General features: G+C 46.7%; 1 protein-coding gene across 1 annotated transcript in view; it reads right to left on the reverse strand.

Annotated features, from left to right (window-relative positions):
- The window catches only part of LOC144695498 (uncharacterized), a 198,344-nt gene that overhangs the window by 90,678 nt on the left and 82,104 nt on the right, over window positions 1-25,562 (reverse strand). Inside the window, 1 exon segment of the mRNA XM_078566375.1 lies at window positions 1,070-1,185. Within this exon segment, the coding sequence (XP_078422501.1) occupies window positions 1,070-1,185 (116 nt within the window).

Here is a 25,562-nt window from a genome sequence, read left to right on the forward strand (position 1 = left end):
TCCCACTGAGCATCCCCCACTGCCCACTGCTCCACTGACCATCTAACCCCTGCCTGCACTGACCAACCCCCAACTGACCAATGCCCACCCAAACTCCAAACTCCACCAATGAAATTCTCCCACTAACCACCTTACTGACCACCCAGCACCCCACCCCACCACACCCACTGACCACAGTTTCATCAGCTGACCAGTTGAAGGTGATGTATTTTAGAGGTTGGATTAGGTGCATGAATCAGATTTTTATTCTACTCAGGGACATCTTTAGCTATGATCCTTTGTAACCAAGTACTTAAATATACTGGGTGGAATTTAATGCCCTCCTCTGTGGCAAGTTTGGCAGTGGGGCCATTTAGTCAGGCGGGAGGGTGTTGGGTTTGGACCCTGTCACCTTTCTGCCTCCACCCCAATTAAGTCCAAGGTGGGAAGGCCTGTGGGTGGCCATACTGCCCAGCTGCCAGTTGAGGCCCTAAGTGGGCAATTAATGCCCACATATGAGCCTGACCCTGCCACTGCTGACATTAACCCAACAATCAGGCTGGGCTAATCACCATACGAGCAGCTTGGCAACGAGCCTGTGCAAGGATGCTTCCCATATTCCGGGGGTTGCCTCGTTCAAAGGAACTCGGTGCCTGATCTAGGGACCTGACATCGGGAAGGAGGACTAAGATCCCCGCACGTGCCTTTGCTACTGAATTCCCTCCTCCGCGAAGCCCCTCCAGCCATCACCTTTGTGCCTGGGCCCATCCATGATTCTAGGCCTCGGGTCAGTTTCGTACCTGCAGCAGCCACTACCTCTGGCAGCTTCTGATTGGCTGGCTGCTCTCAGCAGGTGGGGCCTCTGTCCCCGGGGTCCTTGATCCTGGGGCAGGCCCGCCTCTATTCTATCAAGTACCTGAGTAGCTCTTGATGTGTTGGGCCTTCCCGAGAAGAGGTGACATGGGGGCTCTCAGTGGGTCTCTAGCTGGTGGCCTACCTTAAACACTGCCCACTCTGTTTGATGCTTTTACATATAATGATCCAAATTATCAGATATAAATCAGGACAAAGGAACTTATCTGACTTTTACCAGGGTTAATGGCATCCAACATTTCTCTCCACACTGGAAACGGTGAAGGGCTGTTGAATTTTTCAACGGACAGGACACCATCTGCTAGTGACAGCTTATTACCCTCATTGCTAATCCTGTAAATATTAAACAGTTTAGTATAAATTGACCATAAACACTTTCCTGAGTAATTTTACCAACTTGCACTGAGTTTCAGTAAAGTTCATGTCCTACCTCCTCTTCCAAGATGCTTCCTCCTGAAATAAACAAAACACAAATTTGAGTTGACAGAGACTGACTGTCTATATCCAGAAAGCAGGAATTACACTCACATTGTTACAAGTTGCTAGAATTGTCAATTGTTGCAGACATGGAATAGAAAGAGGATGTTACACAAAGGATACAGAAACACAGGAAAAAATGCTTGTAAATCTTTTTTTAATTCTAAGAGTCTAGAACCAACAGCAAAGATTAATCAGCTTTACTCTAGAAAAGAGAAGACCTGACAGAGATATTTAAAATTATGAAAGGAGTCGATTCGATAGATTCAGTGATGATGTTTCCACTTGTAGGAGTCCAAAAATAGGGGCATCAAACATAATATAGTTACAAATAAATCCATAGGGAGATGAGGAGAAACTTCTTTACCACGAAGGTGAAGGGAATGTGGAACTCTGTCGCATGGAGTCACTGGGTAGAATTTAATATGAGCAACGTGGGTCTTGTCTGCTGGCTGGTGAGCTGGAGAGAGCCCAGTGCCACCTGTTTCTGGGAGGGTCTGCTGTGGCAATCAGGCTCTCAATTGGACAGCGTCAGGACATCCCCGAGATGGAAGAAAGGAGGTGAAAGTCACGCCCACCGAAAGCTGCCGGCCAATCAGAGGCTGGCTGCTCTTCATTGCTCAGCAGCACCACTGGGGCGGCGATGGCTGGTACCAGTAATGCACCCACCAGAGTCCCAGGAGTATGGAGGGACCTGGGCCACAGGTGAGTGATGGATGGCGGGGGTTACAGGTTGATGGTCGCAGGCAAGGCGGGAGTCAACAGCAACGACAATGGAGTGTCTGTGAGTGACTCCCCCAACTTTGCAATTCCATGTCCCTCAATCAGTCACTCAGTGCCTTTGAACGAGAGAAACCCAGCAGCAACTCCGACTGAGTTTGTGTTTTGAGCTTCCCTCTTGGTGAATTCTTTACCTGTCTGCCGCTGGGTGAATACCAGCGACAGTGAGATCCGACCCTTCAGTGAGCATTAATTGTCCATTTAAGGGGCTCAACTGGCAGTGGGAAGGCAGTTTCCTGTTGTGGACTTAAGCAGGTCAGAGGCTGGAACGGGCCTCCCGCCCGATTAAATATCCCCCCAACCACCAAACTCACCTGGTGGGAGAATATTAAATTCCGCCCACCAATGGGAAAGGAAAGATGCCTTTAAGGGGAAGCGAGATAAGCACACGAGGGAGAAAGGAACATAAGGATTATTGACGGGGGGAATGAAGTAGGATGGGAGGAGGATCGTGTGGATCATGTGACTATGCACTCATGTAACTATAATTCCTCACCTTCAGAAATATCACTCCATCTTTTTGTTCCAAATGTTTTTCCAACTTTGAGAGTTTCTCCTGAATAGAATTTAAATTCTCCTGAATTTTACAAAGATTTTCCACCATTGTTTTTAGAATTTTTCCCTCTTCTTCCCTGAGATCTTGGATTAAACGCTGTTCCTTCTCGGTGAGAATCTGGTGCATTTTAGTGAACTCGGATGTGATGTAGGTCTGCAGACTGCTCGACTGTTTCTAGAAGAAGAAACGTTAAAAAATAAAATGTTTTTGTAATAAAAACAACAAAATAATGAATTAAATTTGGAAGCTCAGCACAGGGAGACTTTACCCGAATTTGGGAAATCTTCTGTTTCTGCTGCTGCTCCATTTCTAGAACCGCCGATTTCTTCTCTGTGAGAGAATCGAAGGAAGATTTCACCCGATCCTGGGATTGGGAGAGACAATCAGAAAAGGAAAGTGTAAGACCGTGAAATTGTGATCAGGAAATAATCAGGATCAAATCTTTTCCCTTTTACCTTGTACATTCCAACAGCGTCTTTAATCGGCATGACGCGGTGCTCTCTGTGTTCCCGCGAATCTATACAATTCACACAGATCAATTTCTTGTCAGTTTCACAAAACAGCTTCAGCTCTTCATGATGTTCCTCACAGTGAAGTTTACTTTCCTTCTCTTTCGCAGCCACATTCGCTAAAGCCCAGCTGCCTCTGAGGTTTCTTTCCGGAAACTCCTGTCTACATTCCGGGCAGAAGTTTATCTCCTTTTCCCAACACTGGGTGATACAGGAGCGACAGAAGTTGTGTTCACACTCCAGTGAAACCGGATCGGTGAAGAATTCAAGACAAATGGGACAAATTGCCTTCTTGGCAAAACTGTCCTCCTGCTGCCTGGAAGCCATGTCCACGCTCAACACTTCCTGATTCAAACCCCTTTTATTGTCGATGGTACTGAGCTGGTGAACACCTTCAACTCAGCGATTTCCTGATGAAGTTCACAGCAATACTCAGGGAATTATTATTCTACACTAGTCTATTTCCCGTCCACTTTTACACTGGGCGGCCAAACCAAGATTGACAGTCAGGAAAACCTGAGCGAGAGGGCTGAAGAATAATTGAATGGAGAAGAGGGTGAAAGTTCGTGGAGGGAGAATTTTATGCAAGGTTGGAAATTGAGTTGGCTGGAGAACATGGAGTTTTAACCCTGAGAGTGACAGGAACCCTACTGCTCTCCTTCATTTCCTTCTGCCTCAAAGCTACTGTGACCCCTTGAATGGACGTTGAAGATGTTCTGAAAACGCGTGGGACACAATCTGAAATCTATTGTACAGTACATCCTGCCCTGTCCCTTTAAATCCACAATATTGATAATTCTCTCACTGGTCACTTGGGTAGAGAGATGTGCCTCTGTATCACTGCTGGAACCATCCATGCAACATATAGCAGGTAATTTATTTGTATCAGCTGTCCATTGACATACCTTATATGTTTGTGTAAAAGCTGAGTTCCTAAGATTAATTTTTAGTCAAAAAGTAAGGAGGTCAACTTTTACACGAGTAACATTTTGGATGGTTTGAGGTCCACCATCTCCCACCATCTCGCTATCGTGGAGTTGCCGGGTCCGACACTGTTCCTATTAATCCCACCCCGAAAAATGATGCAAAATGAGCCACAAAGTATTATTATTATTGAATTTTTATTTATAAATAAATAATAACATTCATGGAGACAGACATAAATTTCTGTGCACTAAATGCATAAATTTATCAAAAACAAAAGTGATCTCTATAAATTTGTACAATTTCATTCAGTATTTTCATAGAACAGAAAAGAATTCTACTTAACAGCAGAGCATGAATTAAAATGTATAAAAATTACCGCCCTTCTCCTCATCTTCAGAACCAAATAACACGTCCCAATCTGCTTCTTGAATGGCATCAGAATATGGATCATCAACATTATCTTCATCAGCAATCACCTCGGCATCGGCCGTATCATTCCACAAATAATAATTTCTGTCCCATCAAATGCATTGGGTAGCCCACATTTGTTGAATGATTTGATGACAACCTCCATTCTGATTTCATCCCAAAGCCTCAACAACCCATTCACACAGGGTTGCTAACGTCAGCGCTCATATGGTGAATGTCTTCTCTCCCCCAGTCATTTCACTTTTCTCTCATACTATCCTTCAAGTGTTTGTTTAGAGAGACATCCAATGGTTGAATAAGGCTAGTTGGGCCACCAGGAATCGCTGCAATATCACTGTGTTGTGATCTAACCCCAGCCACAACGTCAGTGACAAGGTCTGATCTGATCATGTCCCAGATGAGATGACATTTTTCTTTACATAATCCACCTGGTCGGAAACTCCAAACTTTCCTCAGCCATATTTTCAAATTACCATCATCCATCCTTAATCATGAATGTGGACAGCTTCTCCTTTGCTGTTTTGGGAGAATTTTCACTTGAATATCGCCATTAGCTTAAGCTTTGTCCTGTCAGACATAGACGACAACACAACTTTTGAGAGCAAATTGTCTTCACTAACACTGTTTTCTCTCCAACTTTGCTCAACATTTGTCTGGCTAGCACCTCAAAGTTTACAGGAGGCTCATCCATGTCCCCAATTCAGACCAATTCGTAACTATCCAGGGCTGGCTTTGAAATCTGCAATGCCTAATTTTCTTGCTTTTTCTGGATGAAGATTTGGATAAATCTGTGAGAAACTGAGAGTCCATTCTGGTCATTTTCATCAGTGTATTTTGCAACTTCATCTTCCAACTGTGGCCAAATGCTGGGCTTTCCTCTGTCTGCACATTTATTCTTAGGCTTCTGCCTGAGCTGTGTGGAGAGGTTCCTCCAATCTCTAAAGTTCTTCTCTGATACCTTGAATTCTTTAGCAGCTGCACAATTGTTTCTCTGCTCTGCAATCTCAATGACTTTATCTTTGAACTGGGCTGTGTATCTGCCATTCCTTCCTGATACCCCTATGTTGTTGCCATATTAGAGGGCGGGATTGGCAGGAATGCAGAAGTGCATCAATGAGCCTTTAAATCACATGTTCACATGCGCAGGTACAAGGAGTTGAACAGCTGCCTTTGGTAGTGTGCTCGTCTATTTTTCTATCAATGAATGAGTAGGTTTGCACCAGGGAGTGTTTGACTTCAGTGGTGAGTGGGTGGGAAGCACTAAGAGTTTGGATCTTTTCACTAAAATTCAGAGGTCAAATTTTGCATGAGATCAACCAATACTCCAGTATATGTGATAATTTTCCTCCTTTACAAGTGCAGTGTGAATAAATCCAGGCAATGTTCAAATGATTTCATATTGGTGAGTCAGATCCTATGCATATTGTCAACACAAGCTACAACACTGCAATATAGAAAACTTATCCAGGTGTGTCCTATCCACCCAAAAAAATGACAAATCCCATCGCATTACAGGCTCATCAGACTACTCTCAGTCATCTGCAAAGAGATAGAAGAGGCCATTCACAGTGCTATCAAGTGGCACTTACTCAGCAATAACCTACTCACCAATGCTCTGTTGACATTCCACCAAGGTCACAAGGCTCCTGACCTCATTACACCCTTGGTCCAATCATGGAGAAAAGAGCTGAATTCCAGAGGTGATGTGAGAGTGACTGTCCTTGACACCAAGGCAGCATTTAATCGAGAGTGGCATAAGGCAAAATTGAAGTCAATGAGAATCAGGGGAGAACTTCTGCACTGCCTCCAGTCATGTATAGAACAAAGGAAGATGAATGGTGTTGGAGACCAATCAACTTAGCTCCAGAAGTCACTCAGGGCAATGGCCTTGGCACAACCATCTTCAGCTGCATGGATAGCCATCTCCCCATGAAATTGAACAGCATTACCACCAATGAATATCCACCACAAACATCCTGGGGTTACCATTGATCAGAAACTTAACTGGACAAGCAGGCCAGAGGCTGGGAATTTTGCAGGGAGTAACTCCCAAAAGCCTATCTAGCGCCAAGAAGGCACAAGTTAGGAGTGTGTTGGAATACACTCCATTTACCTAGATTAGTCCAACAACATTCAAGAAGGTCCAACACCATCCAGGAACAAGCAGTCCGCCTGATCGGCATGCCTTCCATCACCACAAGCATTCATTCCCTCCACCACCAGCGCACTGTAACAGCAGTGTTTACCATCAACAAGATTCACTGCAGTCAAACACAAGACTCCTTTGACTGTGCCTTCCAAATCTGTGATCTCTAACTCCTAAAAGAACATGGACAGCAGACAAATGGTGACACCAGCACATGCAAGGTCACCTCCAAGTCACACACTACCCTGACCTGGAATTATTTGCCTGTTCCTTCACTGCGGCTGGGTAAAACCTTACAACTCCCTCCCTGACACCTTCCGAAGCTGCTGTCGGAAACCCTTGGCGAGTTGCTGCAATGCAGTAAATGGTACACACTTCTGACACAGTGTGCTGATGGTGGATGGTGTGACTGTTTAAGATGGTATCTATTTCCTCCAACTCCACGCCCTAATACACGTCAATGTGACATCAGTTTCTATCATTCCCTGTATGACATTAAATGGCAGACATTCTATGTAAATACAATGAATGGATTTGCCATTTCCAATTATTCAAAGGGTGTATCAATATTCTATTGCAGTTTCGCAGTATTAGAGAGAGAGAGAGAGAGAGCACAGTCAGGTTATTGCAGCAGTAATATTGAACAATTTATGACCCCTCAAGCCTGCTCTGCCATTCAATTAGATCATGGCTGATCGGTTTGTGTTTCGAGTTCCACATTCCCATCTAACCCTGATAACCTTCGATCCCCTTGCCTAACAAGAATCTGCCTTAAAAATATTCAATGACTAATCTGCCTGACCTTTATTCATACTGGGTGGAGTTTGTGTACAATGAACTTAGCTGACTGGAATGCTGATTAGATATATTTTGTCAGCATACGGAAACAATTCAGAAAATCTTAATACAAAGTCAGGTTTTGGTGTGTTAGCTTGGCTTGACTGGAATTGTAGACATACGAACATACAAAATAGGAGCAGAAGTAAGTCATTTGGCCCCTCGCGCCTGCTCTGCCATTCAATTAGATCATGGCTGATCTGTTTATGTTTCGAGTTCCACATTCCCATCTACCCCCGATAACCTTCGATCCCCTTGCCTAACAAGAATCTATCCACCTCTGCCTTAAAAATATTCAATGACCCCTCCTCCACAACCTTCAGAGGCAGAGAGTTGCCAAATCTCACGAGCCCCTTGAGGGAAAAAAATTCGCCTCATCTCTGTGCTATAAGGGCGACCCCTAATTTGAAAATAGTGCACCCTAATTCTGGACTCACCAACAAGAAGAAACATCCTTTTCACGTGCACCTTGATAAAACCATTCAGGATCTTATCTACTTCAATCAAGTCACCCACACTCTCCTAAACTCCAGTGAAAACAAGCCCAGCCTGTCCAACCTACCCTCAGAAAACAACCCAGGCATCAATCTAGTAAACCTCCTCTGAAACTGTCTCCAATGCATTTACATCCTTCCTAAATAAGAAGACCAAAACTTGCACACAGTATACGAGATGCAATCTCACCAATGACCTGTATAACTGAAATTAACATTCAGCTTGAGAGTGAGAAACTTGGGTTGGAAATGACTGTGCTAAACTTAAATAAGGGTAATAACAAAGGAATGAGAGCAGAGTTGGCTGGAGTGGGCTGGGAAAGGAATTTAGCAGAAAAGATGGTTGATGAACAATGGCAGACATTTAAGAAAATAGTTCATGACTCACAACAAAGATATTTCCCAGTGAGGAAGAAGGATTGTTGGAAGGGGATAAACCAGCCATGGTTAACCAAGCAAGTTAAGGAGTGTATCCAATGGAAATAAAAAACATACAATGTGGCAAATATTAGTGGTAAGCCAGAGAATTGGGGAAGTTTTAAAAACCAACAGAAGATGATCAAAAAAAAATAAAGAGGGAGAATATAAACTTTGAGGGTAAACTAGCAAGTGATATAAAAACTAACAGTAAGAGCTTCTTTAAATATGTAAAAAGGAAGAGAGAGGCCAAAGTGAGCATTGACTTCTTAGAGAATGAGGCTGGGGAAATAATAATGGTAAACCAGGATATGGCAGAGGAGTTGAATAAATACCTTGCATCGGTCTACATGGCAGAGGTACTATTAGCATTCAAAAGGCACTTAATAATCAGGGGGCAAAAATAAGTACAATAACTATCACTGGAGAAAAAGTACTAGGGAAACTAATGGGGGCTAAAGGCTGACAAGTCCCCTGGACCTGATGGGTTGCAGCCTAGCATATTAAAGGGAGTAGCTGCAGAGATAGTAGATGCATTGGTAGTAATCTTCCAAGAATCCTCACATTCTGCAAAAGTCCCAGAGGATTGGAAAACTGCCAATGTAGCACCCTTATCCAAAAAGGGTGGGAGACGAAAAACACACAACTATAGCCAGTTAGCTTAACATCCGTCATTGGGAAAATGTTAGAGTCTATTATAAAGAATGTAATAGCAGAGCATTTCGAAATGCAAACTATGATCAAGCAGAGTCAGCATGGCTTCATGAAGGGGAAATGATGCCTGACAAATTTATTAGAATTCTTTGAGGGGGTAACAAGCAGGATAGATAAAGGGGAACCAGTAGATGTAATATATTTGGATTTCTAAAAGGCGTTCAATGAGGTACCGCACATAACGCTACTAAATAAGATTAGAGCAGCACGGTGTTATATTTGCATTGATAGAGATTTGACCAACTAATAGAAGACAGAGAATTGGGATAAGGGGGGCATTTTCAGCATGGCAACCAGTTAAGACAGAGATGAGGAGGAATTTCTTCTCTCATAGGGTAGTTAATCTGTGGAATATTTTACCGCTGAGGGCTGTCAAGGCTGGGTTATTAAGTAAATTCAAGACTGAGATAGACAAATTTTTAATCAGTAAGGGAATCAAAGGTTGTGGGGAAAGGCAGGAAAGTGGAGTTAAGGATTATCAGATCAGCCATGATCTCATTGAATGGCAGAGCAGACTAGATGGGACAAATGGCTCTTACGTCTTATGGTTTTATAACATCCTTACTTTTATGTTCAATCCCTTGTCATAAAGGAGAGCATTCCATTAGCCTTCTTGATTACATGCTGTACCTGAATAGTAACTATTTGTGACTCATGTACAAGAACACCAAGATCCCTCTGTACCTCAGAATTCTGCAGATGTTCTCCATTTAAGTAATTCATTGCTTTTTATTCTTCCTGCCAAGGTGAACAACTGCACATTTCCACACAGTATACTCCATCTTCCAGATTTTTGCCCACTCACTCAACATATCTATATCCATCTGCAACCTCCTTTTGTCTTCTTTACTGCATACTTTCCTATCTATTTTTGTGTCGTCTGAAAAATTAACCTACCATGCCTTCGCTTCCTCATCTAAGTCATTGATGTAAATTGTAAAAAGCTGAGGCCCTAGCACAGACCCCTCCAAGACTCCACTTGTAACATCCTGCCAATCAGATACAGACCCATTTATGCACACTATTTTCTGCCAGCCGGCCAATCTTCTATCCAGACTAATATGTTGCCATCTACACTATGAGCTTGTATTTTCCACAATAACCTTTGATCTGGCATCTGATCAAAAGTCTTCTTGAAACCCAAGTACAGCATGTCTACAGGCTCCCCTCTACCCTCCGCACATGTTACTCCTTCAAAGAACTCGAATAAATTGGTTAAATGTGATTTTCCTTTCATAAAACCATGCTGACTCTTCCCGATTACCTTGAGCTTTTCTAGGTGCCCAGCTATGACTTCTTTAATTATCGACTCTAACTCCATCCCCACGACAGACGTTAAGCTAACTGGCCTATAGTTTCCTGTTTTCTGCCTCCCTCCCTTCTTGAATAGAGGGGTCATATTTGCTACTTTCTAGCCCGATGGAATCTTTCAAGTATCTAGGGAATTTTGGAAAATTAACGCCAATGCCTCTACCACCTCATTGGCCACCTCTTTTCAGACCCCCGGATGAAGTACATCTGGACCTGGAGGCTTTTCAGCCCACAGCTCCATCAGTTTGTTCAGTACTGCTTCCCTGGTGATTGTAATTTCACCAAGTTCCTCTCTCCCCTCCACCTCCCAATCTACAGCTATTGTTGGAATGTTTTTTGTATCCTCTATAGTAAAGACGGAAACAAAATATATCTTCATTTCATCTGGTAGTTCCTTATTATCTACTATTAACTCCCCATTCTCACTCTCTCGAAGACCAACACTCACTTTACCTACTCTTTTCCTGTTTAAATACCTGCAGAAACTGTTGTTATCTATTTTTACTTTTCTAGCTAGCTTCCTCTCAAACTCTAATTTCTTTCTCCTGATTAACCTCTGCTGTTCCTTATATTCTGACCAATCAGCTGACCTGCTACTCATCTTTGCGCAGTTATATGCTTTTTCCTTAAGTCTGATGCTTTCCTAACTTCTTTAGTTAAGGGAGGACCCACCATCTGTGGTTTAGAATTTTTCTTTATCGTAGGAATGTATTTATTCTGAGTATTCTTAAATATCCCTGAAATGTCTGCCACTGCTCCTCTATTTGATCTACCCACTAGCATAGTATTCCAGTTCACTTCAGCTAGCCCAGCCTTCATGCCCACATAGTTGCCCTTATTTAAGTTTAAAATACTGGTCTTAGATGTACTCTTCTGGATGTTAAATTCAATAATATTGTGGTCACTTCTACCCAGGGGTGCCTTCACTCAGGTCATTAATTAATCCTGCCACATTACACAATACCAAGTCTAATATAACCTGCTCTCTGTTTGGTTTCAGAACTTGCTGCTCTAAAAAATATCTCAAAAGTATTCTGTGAACTCCTCATCCAGGCTACTACTGCCAATCTGATTTTTCCAGTTTATATGTAAATTAAAGTCACCCATGATTATTGCTGTCCCTTTATCACAAGCACCCAATATTTCTTCTTGTATACTTTGTACTACATTGTGGTTACTGTTAGGGGGCCTATAGGCCTTCCCCACTAGAGACTTCTTTCCCCTACTATTCCTCATCTCCACCCAAACCAATTCTACATCTGATCTCCTGAACCAAGGTCATCTTTAACTATTGCACAAACGCCATCCTTGATTAACAGTGCTACCCCTCCACCTTTACCTAGCTTCCTATTCTACTTGAAGGTCATTTACCCCTCAATATTCAGGACCCAATCCTTGTCATCTTGCAGCCAGGTCTCCATAATGGCTATCAGATTGTATTTATTTGCTTCAATGTGCATTATCAATATGTTTACTTTGTTATAAATGCAATATGCATTCAGTTAAAGAGCCTTTAGTTTAGTCTTTTCATTATATTTGTGACATGTAGCCTTGATTCTTTGTACATTAGTGGGTTTTTTTCTCTCTGTCCCTTCCTGCCATTCTCCCCCTTCATTTCTAATATTACCATTTTCCTCTCTTACCTTGTCTCTACTCTTTGATATACCTGATCTTTTTACATTTGATTCCGTTCCTGGTTCACAGTGTCCTGGTTGACGAGACCGTCCCAACGGTACAGCCCCTACTTTCCCCAGTCCTGGTGTCAGTGCCCCATGAACTGTAACCCACTTCTCTCATACCAGCCTTTGAGCCACATATTCATTTCTCTAATCTTATTTGTCCTATGCCAATTTTCAAATGTCTCCAGTAGTAATCCAGAGTTTATAACCTTTGAGGCTCTGCTTTTCAATTTAGTGCCTAGCTCCTCACATACTCTGTGCAGAACCTCTTTCCTAGTTCTATGTCATTGGTAGCTACATGGACCACGACAACTGGATCCTCCCCCTTCCATTCCAAGTTCCTCTGCAGCCCTGAGCAGATGTCCCGAACCCTGGCACCAGGCAGGCACCACAGCCGTCTGAACTCTTGCTCTTTGCCACAGAGAACAGTGTGAATCCCCCTCACCATACTGTACCCTACTATTTTGCTGCCCCCACTTGAATGGTTTCCTGTACCACGGTGCCATGGTCAGTTTGATCACCCACCCTGCAGCCCCTGCTCTCATCCAAACAAACTGAGAGAACCTCAAACCTATTGGGCAATTGCAGAGGTTGACACTCTTGCACTCCAGCCTCCTGCCTTCTGGGTCCCCTTACCTGCCTCATTCACAGTCGCACCCTCCTGTCCCTGGCCACTGCCCAAATCAGGAAACCCTATCCTAAGTGGTGTGACTGCCTCTTAGTACAAAGCATCTGGGTAACTTTCCCTCTGCCTGATGTGTCGCAGAGTCTGCAGCTCAGCCTCCAGCTCAATGACTCTGAGCTGAAGTTCCGTGAGCCACAAACACTTACAGCAGACGTGTTTGTCCTGGATCACAATGTTATCCAGGAGCTCTCACATGCTGCAGCCTTGCCACACCACCTGTCCTGCCATCCTTAATGTGTTTTAAATAATTACTTCATTATATTAATCACTAATTTATGTTGCTTTTTTTATACATTTCATTAACTTTGCCACTAATTTGTGTACTATTTTAAACCTTGGGGACAGAATAGAACTTACCCACTTACCAGATACTCACCAAGCAGCCTCTTTTCCTGTGGTGGAGCAAGAACAAATTCCTACAGGGTGAGAAAGATAGCAAAAGGAAATGCACCCTCTTTGCTCCTCCACCCCTTCATCAAACTCTCGCTCTCACCAAACTCCAAGTCTTCACTCAGTTACCTCAGTTGCACTCCGTTTGCCCCTCAGATATTGGTATGTTAGCTTGGCTTGCCTGGTATTACAGTCACCTCATTTATTAGTGTGGCAGCTTGGCTTGGCCACTGCTACACAGCAGGACCCCAGAAACAGGCTGGGGCCCTCCAGGTCTCAGCCCGCCAGAGGACGCCCACCAAGGTCATTAAAGACAGGGCGCAACAGTCAGCAAACTGCCTCCACCTCCGCTGTGGATGTCTGGGGAGCACCAAGACGTCCTGGCTCCTTATTCTGATGAGCAGTTCTCGTGTCACTCAGGTGTGAAACCTTTCTGCACAGGATAAAGGCAGATGTCTCAGTCCAGGGCCTCTGCCCTGTGCTTTGTGCAACCTTCAGACCAAAGTGATGGTCTGGCCTCACCTCCCTGGACACCTTATTGATACCTGCACCTCAGTGGTGCTTGTCATTGCTGCCAGAATGTCGTGGGCAGGCATCACAGAGTTTCGTCATTCTCTCTGTGTGCTCTCAGCACCTTTAAGCTGGTACTGGCCCCCATCTCTTCAGCATCTGTGACCAGTGATGCTGCGTTCCATAATGGGGCAGGTGCTGAAAGATCCAATGCTTTTAAAGTTTCATGGCTGCATCTCTATGATAAGACCCTGATCACAGAGTGCAAGCAAGCTGCCCTCGGCCAGACAGGAGTCAGACATTCACAGGTGACGTGAAGATCTATGGAGTGTCCTCACTTCATGTCATCATCACTGTCCTGCAATCGAGTGACTATTAGGGACTCCACAGCACCCCCAAGACAGGAGCATTATCACAGAGGGTATTTACGCCCTGCACAAGCAGGACTGGAGTCAAACGTTTACAAATGCAATGTGAGGACCTATGATGTCTCCTCACTGCATGTCCATGTCATCCTCCACAATCCTAGCAGCTATGAGGGCCTCCCGAGCGTGCCTGCCTCTTATGCTCAGTAGGTGGGCCTCATCCCCATCATCAACCCTTCATGGACCCCCTCAACTTCATCCCCGTCGGCCTCCTCCTCATCAGAAGAGACCTTCAGCTCCTCCATCTCCTCCTCAGCCAGCTCCTCTCCCTGTTGTAGCGCCAGGTTTTAAAGGTTGCAGCAAGTGATGCTAATGTATGACACTCTCTGTGGACTATATTGCAGGGCTCCACCAGACCGGCCCAGGCACCAGAACTTCATTTTCAGCATCCCAATGGTTTGCTGCACCAAGGTGTGAGTTGCAGCATGAGCCTCATTGTACCTTCACCCTGCAGCAGTCTGAGGCCGTCGCATTTGTGTCATCAGCCACGTTCTCTGTGGGTAGCCCTTGTCCCTGAGGAGCCATTGCTGCCACCTCTGTGAATCCTGGAAGACCTCAGAGGCCTGTGACCGACTGACAATGTAGGCTTCGTGCACACTCCCTGGAAACCGTGCGCACACCTGCAGGATGTGTTTGTGGTGGTTGCACACCAGCTGCACATTCAGCAAATGGAATCCCTTGCTGTTGACACAGTTGACCGTGTGTTGTGATGAAGACCTGAGCGTCACGTGAGTGTGGTCGATGGCAACCTGCACCTATGGGAAACCTGAGATCTGGGCTAATCCAATTGCTCTTGCATCCTGGCTCTCCTGGTCCTGGGCGAAATGACAATGTGCTGGGCCTTCACAAAGATAGCATCTGTGACCTCATGGATGTATTTGTCTGTATGGAGGCTTGTGACATCCCACAGAGGTCACCTGTGGAGCCCTGAAAGGAACCACTGGCGTATAAATTGAGCACCACTGTCACTTTCATGGTCACTGGCAGTGGATGCCCTCCATGTCCCTTTAACACCAAATTCTGCAGCAGGTGGCAGATATGACCAACCATTCCCTAACCATGTGCAGTGTTTGGTGACACTGGTTCTCGGTCATCTGCAAGAATGAAATGCAGCGTGTGCAGATCCTGGGTCTAGCTAGGCGCCGACCAGCAATGGCTCGCTGTGGCTCTTTGATGGTGTGTGCAGAAACCCCAGACGCCCCTCCTTCCAAAGGGTGCTGCTCCTCCTTCTGCGCAGCCAAGCACCTTAGTCACTCTCTTCTCTGTCGTCTTCGCTCTTTGTACTCCACGAGCTATACAACTATTTCACCAGGCTCCATGATATACTCCTCCTGCAGAGATACATGAGTTAGCTTGGGTGACCTAAGAACCTGTTCTTCAGACCGTTCAGTCTGAAGGCCCTTTAATGCATCCCCGAGAGTGCAGTCCACCACTTGGATGGCCAGAGAGTAGTGCACTGTATGGCTGCCCAAAACCCCACTCACCTCCGCCCCACTCCACCTAACCGATTGGTGACAGCTTTGCCCACTGGACTGCATGCTGTGCTCTCAGCTCAGGCGCAGGCAATCTCCTAACCCGCACTGCAAGGCTGCACTGTTAGCTTGAACCCTGGGGAAGACTGATCCAAACTGGAATGATGACATTGCAAGGAGCTGTGAGCGCCCCCAGCAGTGACTGCTCCATGGCCAGCTTTAGAAAGGAGATTGCACAACGTGCCCAGTCCCCCTGTTCTGCAGTCCACTGAAATGCTCATTTGTTTGCAGTCTGTACCCGAGGGGTGAAAAGCTCTGGAGCACTTGGTGGCACATTGATGCTTCTGCATTGCTTGAGTGGCCAGATAAGCCAAAGGCCCGACTCCAATCATATCAATGTGGCTGCATGTGAACTTTCTCAGCTGCAGAAGAATGGTCACTTTATGCAACGTGCCCCTAACGTGCTTCCCTCCCCCACACCCCCTCACCACGCATGTGCTTGTTTGCTACCTTCAACCGCAGGGCAGCCTTTGCCCCTCCGCCCCACAAAGTCACCTCAACCGAAGGGCAGCCATTGTGCACCCCCAACCCCCCACCCCCACCAAGTTGCCTCAACCACAGGGCAGCCTTTGCACCCCCTGCAACGCGCCTCAACCTTGAAGTCTAACAAACGACCTGGTTGGGTGCTACACAACACCACTGTGTACTCACCTCCGAGAGTATTCACCTCCTTGTGTACTTACCTCCGGTGTACTCACCTCCGTGTGTACTTACCTCCGAGTGTACACACCTCCGTGTTCCCCTCAAAGTGCAGAGTGCCAAATGCATGCCTTTGACACATCGTCGTGCAATCAGGCCGACATGGTTGGACAATCCAACGGTGGGGACGGGGGGGACGGGGGGGCGGTGACGATTCTGGCTGGCTGACTTTATAATGATATGCAGATGTATTGCAATAAAGTTCCCAATGTCCGATGGCAGGAAATGCAGCCAGCCATTGACGGGCTGAGTCAACAATCGCAAACTGGTTTCACAACGTTGTGAAACCAATTTTTGGCCTTTTTACCATGTTGTCCGCTCATGCTAGCAAAGACACCCAATGTCAGCGGGCATGGAAAATTCCACCCAGAGTTAATGTGCCGAGTCTGTATAACTCTTCTTCAGAATTTAGACATGAACCTGGTTGTCTTTAAAAAATCCAAATAAATGGTAACTACTGTGTTACCCTTCTTGAATCTTTCCAATGCTCATTCAAAAAAATTCAATAAAATTGATCAAGCACAACTATCTCTTTTGGATACAAACTGGTTACTCTTTATTATATTGTGTGTTTATAGCTATGCTTCTATTACATTATTGTAATCATTGCAGTGACTGTAGCTTTAAGACTTATTGTGTTGTGTAGTATCACATGACAGTGTAAACATATCAGCCCGAAGTGCGGGGAACCTTAGGGATGGAGTTATCCTCCAGTTGTGGAGCTTGATGGAAGCATGTCAGTCCTGCTGCTGTCCTGTAAATAAAGTTCACTGTTTCATATGAGAAACCTGTCTGGAAAATCAAGTCCATAACAAGCTGGCATTGTCCCTCGCCCAGTGACTGAGAGTATTTTGTTTCAAACAAAAGAAAAGGAAATTATACTCATCAAGTATGCCACATTTTGGCAGGATCAACCCCTTCGACCCATCTACACAGGACTGGAGTCAATATGTAGAATGCCTTGGATTCTATTTCCAGGTAAACAAAATAATTGGTGTTTGTGTGGGGGGGGAATGAAAAAAGCAAAGCAATTCTCCTAAGAATTGTGGGAGTAAAACCTTTAATTTAATCCATAGTTTGACGGCCCCGGACGCCCCCAATTTGACGAGCTTCAGTGAATTGGTAGACCTCGTAAAGGGACACTTTCAACCCAAACCCTCAGTCACTATGCAGAAGTTCAGATTGAATTCGAGAGTCAGAGCCCCTGGGGAGACCATTGCAACATATGCAGCAAAGTTGAAGCAGCTAACTGAGCATTGTGACTTCGGGGAGACCCTGAACGACATGCCCAGGCTTCGTTTGGTCTGGGGTGTGCTGGATGATGCCATTCAAAGACGATTATTAGCTGGAGTAAATCTCAATTTTAAAAGAGCATTGGAAATAGCACTTGTGATGCAAAGTGCTGAAAGGGACTCGCAGGCTATATAGGGTGCACAACATGGCGCCATTTTCCAGTTGGGGCGGGAACAGACTGCCGGGCATGGCGCAAAAACCAGGTTGTCCACTGCGAAGCGGGAGACTGTTCCTGCTAACCAGAATTTTTAAAAATATACAGTAAACAGCTCCGCAGAAAACCTGAAAATGATTTGTTACCGATGTGGAAGCAATCATACTCCTGAAACCTGCTGTTTTAAAGAGGTGGAGTGCTATTTTTACCATAAAAGAGGGCACACACTGAAGCATTGTAAAGCAAGATTGAGACAGGCTCCCAGACGGTAAACTAGGCTGATCAAAGTACATAGTGTGCAAGAACCAGAATCCACCAATTCTGATCTTTACCCTCTATTTAATGTGAAAGCAGCGAAGACAGAGCCAATGTCTGTTACTCTGCAGGTAAGTTGAAAACCTTTTATTATGGAAGTGGACACTGGAGCTTCAACCACTGCAGGGAGAGCACATGTTCTATATTTAAACAAGGGTAATCAACAATTGAATATGAAGCAGACGTCAGCCTTATACTGGTAAAGCTATCCATGTGAAATGTATTACCACTGTACATGTTTATTATAAGCACCAAACAGCAAAACTCACTGTGATTGTAGTGGAAGGTGAAGGACCAAACCTACTCGGCTGTGATTGGTTGAAAGAAATTAAACTAAATTGGTCTGAAATTTTCCAGCTGAGAGCAGGACGTCTGCCAGGGCTGCTAAAGAAAAATAACAGGGGGCTGAATTTTCTGTTTATCGGGCAGGCGGAGCCGACCCAATCGGCAACGGGCGCGGAGCTGATCACCACCGGCGAAACGGGCCGCACCACCATTTTGCGTGGGTGGGCCAATTAAGGCCCACCCAGCGCATTTCAGACACCCGTGTTCAGCGGGAAATTCAAATCGGCGGTGGGCGTGTTCAGACCGCCTGTTCTAATGGGGAACCGGCAGTCTGTATAAAGAAAGGCCAGGCAGCCTTCTTTAGGCTGTTCACCATGGCCAGCGAATGGGCTCCAGAGGAGGTCAGGGCAGAGGAGGAGGGGGGGAAGGCTACAGGGTAGGCCAGCGGGGGGCCAATTTGCCCCTCGGTTCTCCGGTGCCTGCCTTGCTGCCCTCCTGGAAGAGGTGTCAAATCATCGGGAGGTGTTTCCGGAGGTTGGGAGGAGGAGGGCCCCCCACGTGACCAGGCAGGCGAGGCAGGAGTTGGTGGAGGCTGTAAGCTGTCAAGATGCTGTGCGGTGCACAGGAACACAGTGCCGCAAGCACTTCAGTGATTTGTTGTGCATGTGAGTACCATGTCGGCCTTGGCCATTTTACCCAGCAGGTAGCCTTAGCCTTTGAGGCCCCCTCCCCCACCCACGTCTTAGTGTTGTTACTGCACCGGGCATTTGGTGCATGCTGGGTGGGCAAACAGATAGTGACCATGCTTACATCAGCCTTAGTGGTTGAGGAGAAGATGGATTCTCCCCTCAGCATATGTTGGTGTTTGTCGCATTTGAGTAATCTGGGGGCAACCTGCAGGGGAGGCAGCTAGACACATACTCAGAACTCTAACACGTCTTATTGATGGTGATGAGATAGTGGAAGGGGAGCCTCAAGGTGTCGTAGCCAAGAGACATCTGCTGGCCTCGGCGCCGCACCTAGTTGCACCTCCTTGCCATGGGCGCTAAGACCCCTGTGTTATTCAAAGTGATAGACACCGAATGTGTCCAAGGTGGCCGATGGGGGAGGCGGTTGGGAGCAGCTGTACTATCTTCTGGTGACTGATTACAGTGGTGTGGACAGGAGCCGCTGGAGGCCTCAGATGGGCCACTGTGGTTGGGGTGCGGCGTGCGCGTGCAGAGTACATGAGCAATCAGCCCCAATAAATGCTCTTCTCTGTTCTGCAGGCAAAAACAGAAAATAGCCGGGAGCGTTTGCGGACTGGTGGTGGGCACGCCGTGCTGCAGCACCTCACCGCATATGAGGAGTAGGCCATGGAGCTGGGGAGGAAGCAAGCAGCCAGGTTGACAGGTGTTGGCGAGGCTGGGGTGCAGCGGCCAGGTATTTGAAGGCAACGATCCCATCCACTCTGTCTCCCTACCATCCAAAGCACTGATGATTGCTGCAATTGTTAATGCAGCAACACTGCTCATTCACAGACTTATACAGTCAGACGTGTGCGTCATACACAAAGGTCCCTCGGCCCCTTGAGGATGTGTGTCCCTAGCACCTTCCAAAGTTGCCTTATCCCATTTGTGACCACTCTCCCCATGGCCTAACATGCCATGGCATCACTGCTGCACATCCAAAGACTTATTGCATCTGCGGAGGGTTTGTACCTCCACCACCCTTTCAGCCAGTGTGTCCCACATTACTCTGTCCAAAAGGCCCTCAGCACCTCACCTATCAATCTCATGGCACTCAACTTAAATAAATGCCACCACATTAGTCATCCCTGCGCCAAGGGGAAATGTTGCCTTCTGTCCACCCATTCTATGCCCCTCATAACGGTCTGAAGGTCAATAATGTGACCTGTCAATCTCCGGTACTCCTCGGCAAATGCCGCAAGTGTATGCAATGTTTCCACCTAACTCCAACTCTCCAGGCCAGCATGCATCCAGGTCAGGAACCTCTGCACTCTCCCCACTCCAATGCCATCCCTCCCATGAAGTGCAGGGCACAACTGAATGCAGAAGTGTAGATGTGGCCTCGACAGCGTTTTCTGCACTTGCAACATGACCTCCCTTTTCCTACATTCTATTCCTCAGCTAATAAAGGCAAGTTGGCTTTGACCTTGTTAAGCGCCTTATATTCCTGTTCTGCTACTTTAACGGGTCTGCCCAGCAAGGTCCCTGTAATCGTCATGACTTCCCACGGCCCTACCATTACTCATGTATTCCCATACCTTGTTTGTCTTGCCCAAGTGCTTAACTGCACATTTATCCACATAACATTCCATGTGGCATTCCTTACGCCATTTGACCAGCCTGTCTGTACACGTGTGTAATGTTTGGGCCTCCTCTTGACTATTTACCACCTCACCAATGTTCGTCTCCTTAGGTTCTTGAGGGTTGAGTTCATTATGAGCCTGCGAGGGAAGGGATGAATGGTGTTACTCCCTGAACACTAACTGATGCATTGTCCTTGTTGTTAATTTCAGCATCACCACCGCATGGCCGCCAGGAACAAGTCCAGAGGCCCCAGCACACCTGAGGGACATCACTTACAACTTGCGTCACATCATTTCAGTGAGCCAGGCACCAGGGCAGCAACTACCACATCGGTGGAGATTATGACGTCGGCTAGTGTCCTGGGGCATAGTGGAGAGGGCACTTCACAATCACTGGAGGAGTTGGCACGGACAGAGAGTGCCGATGGCGCCAGCAGTCGGAGGACTGCAGGGGACCAGGCACATGCTGAGTCGGGCAGTGCCTCTGGAGATGTCAGCCATGCAGCAGCTGCAGGACAAGCAGCAGGGTGCGCAGGAGCATCTGCAGGGTTGCATGAGGGTATGCTTCACTTGGTCTCTGTGGCGGAGGAATACAGGCAGAGTGTCAGTGATGGCATGAACCTCAGGGCAGAGCTTCAGGCTTCCTCCGTTGAGAGATTGGCGACTCTCATGGAGAGGGGCTTCCAGTAGATTGAGAATCATCTGATTGGGTTACGCTCTGACCTGCAAGCCCTCACAGCGCTAATGGCCACAGGTGGTCATTCGCAATGTGGGAGATGTTCTGGGCACCAAGTGTCACAGCTCAGTGCCCATCCATCTGCGGTGAGCAGGCAGGTTCAATGTGATCGCTGCGAGCTCCTCTCAGGGCGCTCCGGATGAGGGCAGCAGCTCCTTCGCCCCTCAGGCAGTGACCATTGCATCCGTTGAGGCTGCGACAACTGGGGAGATGCCAGTTCTGGAACTGGCCACTCCCTCCCAGGTGGGGCAAGCACAGGCTCCACAGGCCAGAGGACGGCTGCCAAAGTCATCGAGGCCACCAGAACAGCAGAGTCAGCAGGCTGTCTCACAAGCCACTCCAAGCGATGGAGCGGCACCAAGACGTAGCACCCGCAAACGTAAGCATAAAGCACATTAGGCACTCTACGGGTTTGTCACTGGTGATTTTGTGTTGGCTCTAGATTAGGGAATGTTTCATTATGTACGTCAGAGCGATGCTTGTTGTTTATTTTGGTGGCAATAAAGTCCACTTTTCTGACCATGGCTGAGGATGTTTCCTTTGTGCTACATTTGTATGTTTCACAGACATATCATGAGTGTTTGAGTGGACATTGATGTTTCTGTACTAAGCCCTTAGTTGCAGCTGATGAGGTGGAAGATGTAGCACCTAAGTGTCACGTGTGGAAGCGCCAGGCAATGCTGTTCTTGCTGATCCATGCGTGTGGAGCTAGCTGAATGTTCGTTGGATTAAAGTGACCCGGGTGTCCCTGCCTCCTTGGTGTAGTAGCGGGTCGGCGTGCTGCCCCTCATCATCGCCCTGTGCTTCCTCATCCTCTGAGCCACTGCTGGATTCATCATGTGCAGCCTCATCCACTGCGTCAAGGTCTTCAACGTCAACTGCATCCTCCCTTTCCAGCGCAAGATTGTGCAGAGCGCAGCATGTGACCACTATCACAGAAATGCGATCTGGGGGGTACTGGAGTGCGACCCCTGAGTGGTCCAGGCAATGGAAGCGCATCTTGAGAAGACTGATGGCTCTATCCATCACAGCCCTTGTGGTGCCGTGGCTCCTATTGTAGCGCTCCTCAGCTTCAGTTCTTGGATGGCGGAGAGGCGTCATGAGCCACCTTCTGAGGGGATAGCCCTTGTCACCCACCAGCCAACCATACAGCCGAGCCAGAGCACTGAAGAGCGCTGGCACCTGGGAGTGTCTAAGCATGTAGGCATCGTGGGGGCTGCCTGGGTACTTTGCACAAACTTGCAGAATCTGCATACTGTGATCACACACTATCTGCACGTTCATGGTGTGGAAGCCCTTCCTGTTGATGAAGGCACTGGGCTCACCTGCTGGTGCCTTGATGGCCACATGTGTACGGTCTATAGCACCCTGGACACGGGGGAAGCCAGCAATGGCCGCGAAGCCTCTGGCTCGCTGTGCTTGACTTGTCTGGTCTCAGCACATGGATGATGGTCAATGCACGTCTGAACAGAGCGTCTGAAACTGCTTGACATAAGTGTGGACAGTTGATTGGGAGACATCACAAAGATAACCCACTGAGCCCTGGAGGGAGCCAGATACATAGAAATGGAGGGCAACTGTGACCTTCAGAGTCGCTGGCATGGGATGTCCACCCACACAGTTAGGGGAGATCTCAGGGCCAATCATCTGACAGATATAGTTCACTGTCCCCCTTGACAGTCGGAGCCTCCTTCGGCACTGCACCTCAGTCATAATGAGGTAGCTGCTTCGCCACCTGTATACCCTGGCAGCAGGATAGCGACGTCTTCTGCAGCCCCTTCCACCTTGGACAACCTCTTGGCCCTGCGCCCCTTTTGCCTGCGCCTGGCCTCCCAAAGGTGGCTCCCCTGGAGGCTGATTGTCCAGTCCTGGCCTACTCCTTATTCTATCCCTCCCTTCCCCCTCATAGGAGCTGCCTCCAGTGGAGATGTCAGAACCCATACCCAGACTAAATGGAGGCCTCTGGAGAGCTGCAGGCCCAATAAAGATTACTGTCTGCAGACTGGTGAACTGAAGCTTCAAAGTACAGAGAAAGCTGTTGGAAATCGATCTGAACTGCCAACAATCATACAGGCAAGTTTATAACACTTTCTGCAATAAATACTTCAGATAAAACATTAACAACCCCTCTGAGCCCACATATCCCGTCCATGGATGAGGTTTGTTAAAAAATCACTTACCCTCCTGCCCGTTGCGCCCTTGCACCGAGGCAAAGATCACCCGGGCTCCTCAAAATAGGTGTCGATTGCCGAGTTAAGGGCCTGAACAAGGCCCTTAATTAATGGCGGGCACGTGTTGTGCTTCACAGCGCACCCGCCCAGCTAAATATCGCAATGGTGCACGCTCGCCCAACGTCACCCTAACCCTAACCCTAACCCACACGTCATCCATAAAATTCTGCCCAGGGTCTTTTGAGAGGAACTGGGGAAAATCAAGGGCCTGCAGGCTAACACCTTTGTTGACTCTGAAGCAACTCATCTTTTTAAAGCTAGGCTGGTACCTTATGCCCTGAAAGAGAAGGTTGACATGTAATTAAACCATTTAGAGAGGCTGGGGATCATCCAGCCAGTTCAATTCTTGGAGTGGGCAGCACCCATAGGCCCTGTCTTAAAGCTGGATCAGACCCTCTGGATCTGTGGGGACTACAGATTAACAGTAAACAAGGCTACCAAGTTGGACAAGTACCCTATCTCCAAGATTGAGGATATCTATGCTAAATTTTAGCAGGATGGAGAACTTACACAAAATTAGATATGAGTCACGTGTATCAGCAGCTGGGACTGGATAATACATTCAGAGAATGTGTGACCATGAACATGTACAAAGGGTTACATCAATACATACACCTGCCCTTCGGTGTTTTTTTGGCCTGTGTGATTTTCCAGAGGACAATGGAGAGCTTTCTGCCAGCACGACCTCAAGTTGTAGACTACCTGGACGACGTCCTAATAACTGGGTTCACAGAAGCTGAGCACTTGAATAACTTGGAGGAAGTCTTGAAATGATTCTTGGAAGCAGGGCTGCACTTAAAAAAAGAAAAGTGTACCTTTCAGGCAAGTGAAATCCTTTACTTGGGCCGCCGGGTGGATGCCCAAGCCTTACACCCAGTAGAAGAAAATGTTAAAGCTATTAAAGAGGCACCTTCACCTAAAAATGTCTCAGAGCTCAAGCTATTCTTGGGTATAGTTAATTATTATGGTCGATTCCTAGCTCCGTAGATTCGTAGCTCCCCTACACATTATTAAAGAAAAAAAACAACATTGGGTTTGGAGGTCACACCAAGAAGAGGCCTTCATGAAAGTCAAACAGCTCTTACACTCTTCAGTCTTGTTAGTACACTACGACCCAACAAATGAACTGGTACAAACCTGCGACGCGTCCCCCTGTGGCATGGGAGCGGTACTATCGCACAAAATGGATGATGGTTCAGAAAGGCTGATAGTCTATATATCCAGGACCCTCTCTACAGCCAAGAAGGGGTATTCACAAATCGAGGAAGCAGAATTATCGATTATATTTGGAGTGAAAAACTCCATTAGTATACACATGGGTGATACTTTACTATAGTACCTGATCACAAACTGGTCTTGGGTCTGTTCAGATAAGAAAAAGCTATCCCTCCTATTACTTCTGCAAGAATTCAAAGGTGGGCTTTGATTTTGTCAGCATATGACTATACTTTTACACGCAGATCAAGGATAAATATAGCCAATGCAGATGCCCTAAGTCCCGTCCTTTGCAGGAGAGCATTGAACGTGCTCCAGTCCCCCAAGAGATCATATTAGTGATGAATTTCCTGGATTCTCCACCAGTCTGCACAAGGCAAATAAGAAACTGGATGAACCGTGATCCAGTCTTGTCCAGAGTGTGAGACCAAGTGTTGAAAGAGTGGTCCCAGGAACCAGTCCCTGAAGAATTGAAGCCATTCTTCAGTCGAAGGAATTAATTGAGCAGTCAAGATGGTAAAACAAAAATAAAAATACCTGGAAAATCTCAGCAGATCTGGCAGCATCTGCGGAGAGGAACACAGTTAACGTTTCGAATCCGTATGACTCTTCAACAGAACTAAGTAAAAATAGAAAAGAGGTGAAATATAAGC

Source organism: Cetorhinus maximus, chromosome 21 (genome assembly GCF_964194155.1).
Source record: "Cetorhinus maximus chromosome 21, sCetMax3.hap1.1, whole genome shotgun sequence".
NCBI classification, from domain to species: Eukaryota; Metazoa; Chordata; class Chondrichthyes; order Lamniformes; family Cetorhinidae; genus Cetorhinus; species Cetorhinus maximus.